General features: G+C 42.1%; 1 protein-coding gene across 2 annotated transcripts in view; it reads left to right on the top strand.

Annotated features, from left to right (window-relative positions):
* Positions 1-2466: 2466 nt before the first annotated feature.
* LOC146861856 (uncharacterized) overlaps positions 2467-13770 on the top strand; it is a 158286-nt gene continuing 146982 nt past the window's right edge. Inside the window, exon 1 of one of the 2 annotated variants that reach the window (XM_085641028.1) lies at positions 2467-2623. Coding sequence is in view for 1 of the 2 variants with exons in the window: in XM_085641026.1 (XP_085497152.1) it covers positions 2600-2623 (24 nt within the window). In the remaining variant the exon portion in view is untranslated. The remainder of the gene's footprint in view (positions 2624-13770) is intronic. The other variant, XM_085641026.1, reaches the window with a different exon arrangement.

Genomic DNA, 13770 nt, shown 5'->3' on the forward strand with positions numbered 1-13770 from the left:
GGTCCACATAGTCTGTATTTGTCCTAATCTCCTAAGTGAAAAGAGGGCCTTTTTAAGAGTGCTTTTTAGTCAACCTGGCATTCTATCATGCAGCCAGGCGGTGATTGCCTGTTTTAAATCTACAAATGCAAAAAGAACAATTGATGGACAGAATGCAGAACAATGTCATACATTCGCCCCAGTACAGAGATCTGGGCCTAAATCCATCGTTTTTTTTCTCACCATGCCATTCCAGTTTGGACCCAGCCATATGCAAATCAGTCTTGACCCTGTGCTCAATGGGAACAGTCCAGCCCGAACTGCCAGGCCAGGTCCTCCCTCGACTGGAAACAAGCATCCTAGGACCGGTTTCGGGCTTTCAGACCTCATCAGCCAGGACAGTCTGACTCCAGTGGCATGGAGAGCATGGGACCCACGTCTGGGCATACCCGTTCCACTCGGGGTGACAAATGCAAAAAGAACAATTGATGGACGTGGGTCCTGGGCTCACTGTGCCACTGGAGTCAAGCTATCCTGGCTGATGAGGTCTGAAAGCCCGAAACCGGTCCTAGGATGCTTGTTTCCAGTCCAGGGAGGACCTGGCCTGGCAGTTCGGGCTGGGTTGTTCCCATGAGGCATAGGGTGAAGACTGATTTGCATATGGCCAGGTCTAAACTGGGGTGGCATGGTGAGCAAAAGAATGATGGATTTAACCCAGATCTCTTGACTGGGGGTGAATGTTTTGATTTGTTCTGCATTCCGTCAAGCGATTGTCTGTCTTTTGCTTTCTCGCTCTAAGTGCGCCAGGTATGCCCAGACGTGTGTCCTGGGCTCACTGTGCCACTGGAGTCAAGCTATCCTGGCTGAAGAGGGGTGAAACCCCGAAACTGGTCCTAGGATGCTTGTTTCTAGTCCAGAGAGCACCTGGCTTGGCAGTTCGGGCTGGACTGTTCCCATAAGGTACAGGGTCAAGACTGATTTGCATATGGCCAGGTCTAAACTGGGGTGGCATGGTGAGCAAAAGAATGATGGATTTAACCCAGATCTCTTGACTGGGGGTGAATGTTTTGATTTGTTCTGCATTCCGTCCATCAATTGTCTGTCTTTTGTTTTAAATCTACAGACATTATTGTTTTAGTACATTTTTAATAAAAGCAGAACAAAAACGTAAGGAATGTGCAATCTCCCTAACTCCTGTTTCTATTTCTGAAAGTACTTTTACATGTTGTCTTCTTCTTTTTATTGACAGTGTTGTGATGCAGTGTGTACGGCTTGGACTGTTGTTGCACTTTGCTTTTTCTTTCATACTGTTTTTTGTATGCAAAGTTTTTTTTATAACTATGCATAAGAGGAGATTAAATACCCCAACATTTCCCTCAACTCTAGGACCGTGTCTATTTTCTTCACCCTCCAACAAATTCCTCCTCAGATATTCATAAGGCTGAGATGTAGCGCACGAGCTGACCTTCCAGCCCCTGAACCCTGCTGAAAATAAGAAACCTTGATCTTCAGCATTCACTTTCAACACCTGCTGGGTTCGACAACACCCTGACCATCACCCTACTCCTCCCCCCCCCCCCCCCCCCCATCAGATCTCGAGGATATACCTCAAGTTGGGAAATGTGGGATTTGAAAGCTGTACAGCTAGACTGGCTTCACTCGGGAATGAGTGCGCATGCCACCTATGAGATACTCAGCAGTTAAGACTCTTCTAAGTCAAAACCTATCTGATTTGAGATATGACGGTCAGTAGCAAAATCTGCATAATACACATATTATATCGTGTCTCTATGTTATTTATAGAATAATCTAGCCTACAGCACCGAAAATTAATACAAAAATAGGTCTACTGATTGTCTGAGCAATTCACCATGCACAAAAGTGTACTCGTTTTCCTACACAATACCTTGCTTTTTTATTTGCAGATTTATATAGCGCCAACTCCACCCGAAGGTATTGGAGCGCTTTACGTGAGCACCAGTTATGACACACAAGGACACGTTTTATTTTGTAGGTAGACACGGGGACATAAGTTATTTTGCCCAGAATCACAGGAAGCTGAGCCGACACCGAAGCTTGAGCCTGGTTCCCCAGCTCCAAAGTCAGCAGCTCTGACCATAAGGCCACAACCTCTCATGGTATGTGCTGCATAATCACGGAAGGCACAGGGTTTCAAAATGAGTTAGCACATCCGATAGAGATACCAGATGTGGCACATTAGGGACCTTGCAACTATTGTAGGAATTTGATATATGACGATTCTTGATCTCACAAGCACATTAGAAGGAGTGATATGAAATCGAAACTAATTAGAATGGTGTCGCGGGAACAGTCTGTCGACAGCTGCCTTCTAACCGCCGAATTTCATTGGCAGTAAAGCTTGTAGTAGCGTCATTCTCCTGAGCATGGCTCAAGGTGATTGGTTATGGGCACGGTTGGGTATGTACGCATTGGCAAGCAGTGTACACACTACCAGACGTGCGCAGTAAGTCTCAAGTTATCCATTCCAGGGTTCCTGTTAGCTGTGTCCACAAAAGGGAGCTGTGTGACTGCATTCAGATTGTAGGCAGCCAGGAGACTGCTCGTAGACGTGGAACCTACAGGCAGACTTAGGAAAGACATGTCTCGACAGGACGCAGATCAGGTGAGTGATGTAGAGTATTGCATTGTGTGCGGACGTGGATGGTCAGTGATACAGTGTACTGTATTTCCCCCTATATGGTGGGTACTTCAAAGGTGCACAGGGTTTGTAATATACTCCGGAGGGGACTATGGGGCATATATCAACAACAACCTGCCATAATTATCGCTAAGCGCACTTAGCGCTAGGATAATTATCGCCGGCTAGCGTGGATTTTTATCACTGAGATAGCGTGCTATTAGCAATGCTTATCTCAATAGCGATAAAAATCCTCACGCTAAGTGGCTAACGTGAGATTATCGCTGGAAACCCAGCGATAATCTCACGTTACCTTGTTGATAGGGACAGGCAAATTTAGCCATGATATCCTCCTTCCATAGGATATCATGGCTAAGTCAGAAAAATACCAGACGTAAAAAAACAGCGTTAACCGCGTTTAGCGCCGCTTTTTTTGTCTCTAACAGGGTTAGCGACATTCTTGATAATAGGAGAAATGTCGCTTAGCGACATTTCTCCTATTATTTTACTCTGGAACGTAGAGATGCAAGGGGAAGCGTAGAGTAAAAGGGTGCTAACATGCAATTTGCATGTTAGCACCCTGTTGTTGATAGGATGCTAGTTTTATCTCTGCTTTTTTGGCTTTTAAAGCCAAAAAAGCAGAGATAAAGCCCTTGTTGATATGCCCCCATGAAAGTACCAAAAATGTGGCCCATTTGGGAAAAAAAGTGAAAAAGACGATGTTCAAGAAAGCGTGTGATTTTCTTTCTAAAATCAACTTCAACAAAACTTTATCTGTGGTAAACTTATTCTCGTCCCATTTTAGGCAAAGGACAGGACGGACTAGGGGGCATATTAACAAGCCTGGCGATAAAATTATCGCCGCTTTAGCGGCAGAAAATTGCCGCTAAAACGGCGATAATGGACTTGATAATATGCTCTATGGAATTCCAATTGAAACCCTTGTTAAATGTGAAGGACATCTAGCATGGGCTTCAGCTCCCCCCCGTTGTGTGTGGCAGCCCGGGATGAGACACCTTCCTGGGCAAAAAAGCAGCCGCACCCGAGCACTTCACAGGTCTTTAAAAGGCCATTTGCATGTTAATGAGGCCTCGCTGTTGTTTCACCCCTTCTAAGAGCCCCTGCAGCTCCACTCAGCCTATTGCTTAAAGTTCAGCCCCCCCCCCCCGAAATTTTTGCTCAGCCCCCCCCCCGAAATTTGGCTCTAGTTGCGCCTCTGGGACTAGTAGTCCCATTTTAACGCTGCACGCTACACTTGCACAGACCTCTTAGTGGCTGAACTTCCAGTTTGGGTGAAATGGAAGATGGACGAGGAAGGACGGTAAGTAAACACTTAAATTCCACCAAACAGTCTCTATCTCTACACCGATATTTCTCTTCCTTGTGATTTTAGATAAGATCTATCTCTTCTGTAGGGATGGTTGCAGTCAAAGTAGTTCAGAGAATGCACTGTCTTTGTATATGATGTGGATGTTTCCAAGAGAGTCAGATTTAGGGGCCAGACAGTGGTGTTGCATCTGTGTGGCTCAGTGGGTAACAGTCAAGTATATGATGCAAGATTGTATACTTCATCGTAATTCTTAGAAAGATAGAACATGCTACAAATTAGTTGCACTGTCCTTTTTAGTACCAACAAAGATGCACACACATTCATTGATACAACCTGTGGTACCCTTGTTTGAATGGTACTTGCCTGCCCTGGGAGAATGGTTTCTGGCTGAGAAATGTGCATGTTCAGGGCATAATTTGTCGATGGGTTGGAGGATGATCTGGCTGTCAAAGTGCCCTCAGGGTGGATTCAACATGCAGAAATACTTTTTACTTGTACTACGGATTCATGACACTGAAAATGAATTTCAATGATATTTTCTGCTCTTATTTGTACAATGCCTTTGCTCTACTGGTCTGCATTGTTTATCTGTTCGTTACAAATCCAAATATGTAACTTTTTATATTAAACACTGATCTGTGAACGTGACATACTGTTTTATTGCCCAGACTCTCTCAGGTACACAGATTTATACATGTCAAACAATGGCAAAAAAAATGATTTTTCTGAGCGTAATGTCTGGAAAACTGCAGAATTTGCAGCCAGTGACAATAGTCCTACCCTTCTCTTTTCCCACACCGCATCCAATAAAACAGGTATTCCGCATTCCACATGTGTAGCTGGTCATATTGTAATGGAGTTAAACAGGCCACTATTTTGACCATGTCAAGTCAAGGTGGATTGGAAATGTTCACATTTTGAGCCCATTCACCTATACCAGTGGTTCCCAAACCTTTGATTCCTGAGGACCCCTATTGAGTCATTATTGGAAGCCAAGGACCCCCAAACAATGTGTACGATTTTAAATTTCAAACATTAAAACAGTAGTTTGAAAAAAGTAAACACACACTTGTGCACACCAAACAAATACTCGAATCACTAAAGATTTAAATATTTTTTATAGAAAGAATTAGCAAAATCGAAAACTTTTTATGGGATGGTTAGTGCAGCATCTCGGCAACTACCTTTACTGGAAACCCAAAGCAGCCCTGGCAAATGTTGTCAGACCAGTCCCAGTACTAAGTGCAGTGAGTGAGCCTGGCCACTGCAAAGCAAACTTTGGGGGGCTCTCCCACCAAGGAAATTTGGGGGGAAATGATGCATTCTGCAACACATTTGTCATTATATATTGAATTGAATTTGCTTTTAAAGCATAGTAAATGATGACCTTACTATGCACCAATTCAACAATCTTTTTGGGGATCTTTTATGAATCCCTCACTATCACTCTCCAAGAGTGCCTCTTTTCTCTCAATAGCCCCTCTGTCACATGTATTTCATTTGTTTTATAGCATCTCTCATACAAGTGTAGGGTGTCGGAGCACTTTACATCACACACATACAGAGACAATTAATCGTACGTGTGTAAATCAGTGTATAGAAAATGTTATGTTATATAAGGCAAAGGGGACTTCAAGGTGTAGGATTCACATGTCATCCATACTGGTGAGCATTTTTTAAGAGTGCTTGGTCTGCAGAAGCACAACATCTTGATACAGAATGTAACATAGGGGTTAGCTTTGACTTTAATTATAACAGTTTAATTCTACCCAAACAAAAGTTTTTGGCAAAATGAGGATTATGAAAGACTGGGAAAAACAGATAGCATACTAACTTGTACCATGCAGTTTGCATTCAGCTGTTTGATGGCAGGGCATAGCTTAAGGTGCTAGATTATGATTGTAACACATAAACTGCACAATAAAAAAAGAATCTGTGACAAAAGCAGTAACCCACTGAGCTATGCACATAAACTAATGTTTTTTTTTTTTAATGCATGGTATACATTCTTTGCAGCAGGCATATTAACCCTCTGCGCTACCTTAGATGAGTCAAACCTGCTACTGAACAAAACACGCATCTCTCCCCAGCAGGTACATTAATCACTGGATGTTATCTTGACACTTTTATAGTTGCCCGAAAACTACAGATTATTCAAGGAACTTTGAAGTGCTTTTAAAACTGTTGCTTGCGGACCCCCTGGGAATGTGTCACGGACCCCTGGGGGTCCGCGGCCCACAGTTTGGGAAACACTGACCTATACGATTAGTCTACCCAAATGTTAAGTACCACTTTTAGGTCTCGCAGACCTGCATTGCAGCGTGCATGCGCTGCTCGCTCCTCAAAGCTTTTTGTAATCAAGCCTATTTCAGAAGTGGAGTCTAGGATCCGCCCCTTCTTTCCATTGGCTTGCGTCATCGTTGATGCTAAACGCTGGCTTTGGATTGTGAGTGAGGCTTTTTAGTCCCTCCTTGTTACCGCCCTGTCTCCTTTTGGCTCCGCCCACCCGGACTGGATCTTTTACTCGCAGCGTTATCTAGTGTCCTTTAATTACTGGGTAGGCACTTTTTTTTAACCATCTGTGTATGGTCGTTTAACATTACAGTAGATTAAATACATAATGGCTGTTATGTTATTTTGCGCGGTCCTCTTTCACTTTAGGGACCGCGCTTGTTTATTCAATTTATTTGCCGCGCGCCTCTTTCACTTTTGCGGCTGCGCTATTTTTTTTTCTATCCGCGTTTGTTCATTTAATTAATTTGCCGAGTGCATGTTTATTTCAGCAGCCTGCTGCCTGAGGTGGGATAATGGCGGGCGTGCTTTTCTTGTGTTCATTGTTTTCACTATAGCGTGCACACCGTGTTGAATATGTAAAGTGGTGGACGCGTTTTTGTTTTAAACTTTACAAAGCTCGATTTAATGCTGTTTAACAGCACGGCATACCTCGCTTTTACTTTCATTGTATCGGACCTGCTCTGTGCCCGCCGATACTGCTGTGTCCCCAGACTCACATGACACTCTCTGACCCCGCCCCCACTACTCAGAAGCAGCGGTGCCACCAATCACAAACGCCAGAGAGTTCTTAAGCTGCAAGGTCACTGGCACGGGAAACCTCTAAATGCCACTTAAATGCAGCATGTGCTCGTGAACAAGCATTTCGTCAGCTTTTTTTTTATTGTTACTTTATGCCGCCGCTTGCATTTATTGTCCTTGCCTTTACGTAGCGTTGGACTTCTTTTGGTAGGACTCAAGCATGTTTGGGCAACTTTCCAAAGCTATTCCTGCTTGCTTTGGATTCAATGCCTGACGGGGACACACACAAAAACGCATGCACACAAGTTCTCGCAAATAATTACTGCTGACCCCCGTGTCCTCGCACATAAACACCGTCGCTCCTATACCTACATTATAGGTCTTGTCCTGTTATTAATTGTCATGCTGTTATGTTTACTTTTCCCTAAGCGCACCGATGTGTCCAAATATAGCACACCGTCACTGTTAGAGCAGCACAAAATAATTCGAAAAAAAAAGTGACCATATCATCAGAAAATCTCTTTCATATGGTGCCCGTTTGGAACCTCCCTCTCCTTCTTGACCCCCTCAAACCCGCCCCCACCCATTTGAGTCTTTGTTGACTCTTTTCAAAAGGACATGCAGGCTAATGATTCAGTGGTCAAACGTAGAGCCTAGTTTGGCGAATCACTTCACATCCCTGTGCCTCGGTCCCTTACTTTTCCCGAGCGCTATAGCCCAGTTTGGCGAATCACATCACTTCCCTGTGCCTCGGTCCCTTACTTTACCCGAGCGCTATATAAAAACTGCCATGCTCTGGTAAAGATTTCAGTCTCCGTACGCCATTGATATGTCCTGGTGCTGTCTGTCTAATAAAGGTAAATCGCTGTATAAATCTAAGCTGGGATTGAATACATGTGCGCTCATTTATGTAATTGGTAATATGGTCTGATGCTGCATGGAGTGTGATTAAAGTGCTGACTTTAAACTGCTAAAAAACGAACTTGGACTCTCACATCCTCGATAACGTGTTTTGGTGCTGCGTTGAGTGGCTAAAAAGTGAGGAATGCTGCTTTAAAGCACTATATAACAAGCATTTGCAATGCAATAGGTTTCGCATTTATGCGAGTTTGAGCTATAGACATTGCAAATAACAATGCCTTTTATTTTTGTTTTCGTTTTTAAAACATAAATAAAAGGCATTGTCATTTGCAATGCAAATAGCTTAAACTCGCGTAAATGCGAGACCTATTGCATTGCAAATGCTTGTTATTGAGAGGCGTCTGGCATTGCCTCATGATCATGATTTTGCCATTGCCATCAAAAATCAGTCTTTGACACAACTTGAAAATGCAGAAATTGTTTATTTTTTTTGCAGTTTGCAGGACATTTTTGGTAAGAAAAGTCGTCTGTTCCATGCAAGTCATACCTAATGGCTCCCCTCAGTTTTCTGGTTTTTCAAAAAATATCTTAGGTTGGTAGGGTTGCTGGGTGGCAGATGAACCTGCCGCCAAAAACTGCCTTCATCCCTAATCCTGAATTTTGTTTAAAACTGCCTTCCAAATACTGACCTGACTTGGTTGGCATTACGACCTGATCCTCTGATATGTAAGGTGTACTGTTTTTGCCGGGGCAAATGAGAGAATGCAAAACTGTAGCACATTTGCCACAGGCAGAATATTCTTTTGTTTATCGCTTACGGAAATGTAAGAAAAAAGTGTTTTTTTCCAATATTTGATGTTTGTATAGAAGCATGGATATGGAGACCCTGGGCGGTTCACATTATTCAAAACTCCATAAATTCACTTTGGTCTCGCGTATTAAAAAAGGTTTTCCTGGGTGCTGTATCAACCCAGAGCTAAAAAGAGCAGATATTCCATCCTTCAAATATCAGTGACAGACCATGCATCCCAAATGCTCTACAAATGGATGCAGTTTTCGTCTGTTCCTCTCCATTGCAGTATGGCCATCCTCTCCTGTGGTACTATTTTGACTGAGTGACGTTGCGTAGCTGGGTGGCGGAGCTCAAGAGGAGCAGATACTAAGACACTGTAAATTCCACAGTTACAGAAAGTAAATTACCTCATGTTTATTAGTGAGTCTCCGCTGCCTTAAGGTGCAGGATGGGAGATAAATCCCCATGTCTGCTACCTGAGTGAAAATGAAAAGATGGAAGGTAGATGCCTGAGAGAATCTTTTGGCAGGAGGCCCATCTTCTAACCCCCTTACCATTTTTTCATTTGATAATAAATGCTTCCTGAAGCCAAGAGAGTATTTCAGATCCTCAGGGATGGCAATTTTATGGGGTTTGATGGTAGGAGGTATGGAGAATAACAACCCTGATTTCCCTCCGAAGGGGAGCTAAAACGCAGATTGTGGCTAGAAGCCAGAAAAACAAATACCTTGTGTAAGCGGGCCCGGCTTCTGACTTCACCAGTTCAAGTTGCCTGGAGGCCAGGGGATCATTTTGGCCCCCCGGGATATCAGGTTCCCCACTATGTTCACAAAATGCATGAGCGAAGCATTCTCTTTTTTTAGTTCATAATAGTTTATTAAATTTTAAGTTAACAAACAGACAGTACAAAAATAGCACACTGAAAGTACCTAATGAGAACATATGAAGATTATCAACATCAATACAATTTTAACAGGTACATTATAATATAATATATTGTTACAGAAAATTAAAAAGGGAGGGAAAAAAACTATTATACATATGTTATTAATAATCATTAAGATAGAAATACTATCAAATAGGAGCTATGCAAGAATATCGATAAATACTTAACTTATTGAAAAATACATTTTAAGAAGATAGATCATTGTCAGTTGAAAGCAAAAAGATTCAGCACTATCTAATATAATAACACAACAATGTCCAAGATGGAGAGCAAACAAAAGATGTTCAAGTCCCAGATGTTAATTTCTTTTCAAGGTTGTCCTTTATTGAGTATTAAAATTCACAAGACCAGGGTTACTCATAGTACGGCCCACGGGCCGCCAGCAGCCCGGCCAGCCTTTCTCGGCGGCCCGCGGACCTTACAGACATCCTACATCTGTTTTAAAAAAAAAAATTAAATAGTGTAAACACTGCCGGTTGCAGCAGCCCGGACTCTGCTCTGTGGGGGCCGGGGGATTCCAGTAATTGTCAAAGTGGAGATGCAGGGGCCTAAGAGGTGAAATACAACAAAGCTTTATTAACATGTAAATGGTCTTTTAAAGACCTGTGAAGTACTCGGGTGCGGCTGTGTGTGAGTGCTGGGAAGCTGTCTCAGGGCGGCTGTGTGTGCGCGCTGGGAAGCTGTCTCAGCCCAGGCTGAGGGCTGACACACACATGGGTGAGATGACAGAGGGTGACTGAGAGAGGGAGAGGAAGGGAGAGAGACAGGGAGAGAGACAGGAAGAGATAGAGGGAGACAGAGAGAGAGAGACCGAGGGAGGGAGACGGAGGGAGGGAGATGGAGGGGGATGGAAGGAGGGGGAGGGAGAGGGAGGGAAAGAGACAGAGGGAGAGGGAGGGAGACGTACGGAGGGAGAGAGAGGGATACAGAGGGAGAGAGACAGAGGGAGAGGGAGGGAGACAGAGGGAGAGAGACAGAGGGAGGGAGACAGAGGGAGGGAGACAGCGGGAGGGAGACAGAAGGAGGGAGACAGAGGGAGAGACAGAGAGGGAGACAGAGAGGGAGACAAGGAGGGAGACAGAGGGAGGGTGAATGAGGGAGAGTGACAGAGGGAGGAGGGCGACAGAGGGAGGAGGGCGACAGAGGGAGGAGGGCGACGGAGGGAGGGCGACGGAGGGAGAGAGACAGGGGGAGAGACAGGGGGAGAGACGGGGAGAGAGACAGGGAGAGAGACAGAGGGAGGGGGAGGGAGGGAGAGAGAGGGAGGGAGGGGGAGAGGGAGAGAGAGAGAGAGAGAGAGATGTGTGTATGCCGGGTCTGGTGGCTCAGTGGACGAAGGCATCTTCTGCAGGGACCAGTGTTCAACCTCACGGTCGCAATTTCTTTGCTTTAGCCCTGCCCCTTCCCCTCTGACCCCGCCCCCACCGGTGCGGCCCTCGGCCACAAACCACACTGTAAATTTGGCCCCCGAGAGATAGTTTGTGAGTACCCGTGCACAAGACCATAGCCGACGCGTTTCGTCTCTATTTGAGACTTCTTCAGGGCTATAGAAAAAACATATATAAATACAATTTAAAAACAGATTATCATATATACAAAAAGAAACAGTTATTTCAAACATAGAGAAACAAATTTACTGAAATCACATATGTGGCAACATTTCACCCTTCTATAAAAGTGCATCCAGGTGATGTCAAATTTAATCTGTGATAAGACCTATTTTAAAATTATTATTACTAAAATGGAGACAATCTCTAAAATCGTGCAGGATATTAGATTCGTAATGCAATTTTTTTGAGAGAGAGGATTATAGTGTATGCAAACTGTTTAGTCAAGGAATTTTTAACAGTAAATGTTAATATTGTACCTCATTCAGGTCACAATAAACGTATTCAAAAGCGATGAATGGTTCAACAGAGTGTCATCGATTCCATGTTCAATGGGTTATACAATGTGTGTTTCCTACAATCATAAGTATATACAACGTGAGGATACATCCATTTCTGACCATTGTGTGCTCATACATGTTTCTAAGTAACACTCTAAAATGTTTATATATAGTAGCAGAATTCATTGCTAGTCCGAGTTACTCATTTCATAATTCTTAAAGTAAAGGAAAACTAAGGATAGTGTTCTTAAACATTGTTTAGATTTAAAAAAAAATCAAAATACTTGTTAATATCATACCTTAATCATGTCATAATAAACATGTCCAAAAATGATGAATGGTTCAACAGAGTACCATGGGTTCCATGTCCAGTAGTTTTTTTTATAAAATGTGCATTTCCTAGAATCATATATATATATATATATATAACATAAGGACATGTCCATTACTATCCATTGCGCGCACATATATACTTTTTTCTAACATTATCAATTTATTATATATAATGGCAATAATTCATTCTGAAGAGTCATTTGCACAATGTTCCCGGAAGGCATATTATGAGCACCTAGCAAAGAAGGAGATTGTGAGATAACATGTACATTATGTCCGTAGACATTACATTTCAAAAACCTGACCGAGGAGGAGATTGACTGATTAAAGCTTCAGTGATCGTCACAAACAGTTCACAGTTACTTGTATGTAATACTTATAAAACATCTCTACATAATGATAAGATTCATTATAATAAACCAATATTACAATGTCTTTGAGTGGCATGATACAAGCTAGTGATCATTACATTCATGAATAAGAAAAACAAATTCATTACATATTTCACTGAGAGTGGAGCAACTATTGTACATAGCCATTTTAACTATAAAAACAGCACAAGTTGAAAAAACTCTAATTTAAGCAAGTTCTCTCTACACTTGCTGATACCTCTTTATAATTGAGCATCCACAACAATCTACTGTTCTCTGCAATATGCTTGACGAAAAACCATATTTCAAATTCGCACTCCAATTGCGAACTATGGACGCGATACTTTTACAGTTTTACTAATTAATTTTAATTTTGTGTAGAAAACGAGCGAGACAGAAGACAATTTTGTCTCCCAAAATAATAATCATGTCAGGGATTTAACCCAAATGTCCAGCCTCGATATTACGTACTGTGACATTTTTGCATGTAAATACGAGTAATTTACTGTTCCATCTGAACGCCCCAAGGCATTTTTAAATTCCCGATCGATAATGTCAAACACCTGATGTTTGTAAAATAAAACAACAGCGGAAAAGTTACTGGTTTCTAAGTGAGCGTGGCGGCCATTACAAAATGGTAAATTCTATATGTAACTCGCTGCATTCCCTAACAAATGACACGTTTATCAACATATCTGTTCAGTTTCAACAGAAAGTGTCTAATTACATATCTTCCTCATCCAATATTCTATCCTGAGCTTCAATTTTTTATTATTTTTTTTTAAATTCCGTCGGGTGATGTAAACACCCGATGTTTATAAAAACAAGGGATGCCAGAAAATGGTGTGGAATTACAGAAAACGATGGCGGCCATTATTGAAACAGTGGACTCCATATGCGACTAGTTACATTTCATAACACACAATGTATCTATCACGATAGCTGTTTATTTTAGCCAAGCGCTGGACAAATGCACACAGTCCTCTTACAATGATTTTACCCAGAGTTATAATTTTGCTGCCGTTTTTAAAATTTCTACATAGTTACTTATATTATATGTGTAATATATTCTCAATATCACCCTATATTGATTCAGAGAAAAATCTAAGCTAAAAATATTACAGTACAAGTTGTGTTACCTATTTAAATTTTATATTTCATAAGACAAGAAATTAATTCTGACAGTGACGGGCAGTAAGATGTTACAAACTCATATAGATTGTGAACAACTAGACATTTATGGAGAACAATGTATTTTAAAAATAAAATACTATGTTGACTCAAACTAAGTTGTACATCCCAATTTTCTATCAGAATTAGCCTTTTTAAAAATATGCAGTGCATTGTTGTGACCATGACTTTGATTAAAGTACACTTCCCACCAAGTAATTGACATAAATATCTCATAGGAAGTGATGAAGCTCATTATTAATGTTGAGTCCTAATTTACCTGTCCTCAGGCGGCATACCCAAGATGCCTCTCGCTGTTTTAGGATTAGTTCTCTGTCACTGCCTCTCTCCGATGTCATTAGATGATCAATGCCACAGAATGTGATGTTCTTATCATTCGGATGGTC

The sequence above is a fragment of the Triturus cristatus genome, chromosome 2_2 (assembly GCF_964204655.1).
Source record: "Triturus cristatus chromosome 2_2, aTriCri1.1, whole genome shotgun sequence".
Taxonomy (NCBI): domain Eukaryota; kingdom Metazoa; phylum Chordata; class Amphibia; order Caudata; family Salamandridae; genus Triturus; species Triturus cristatus.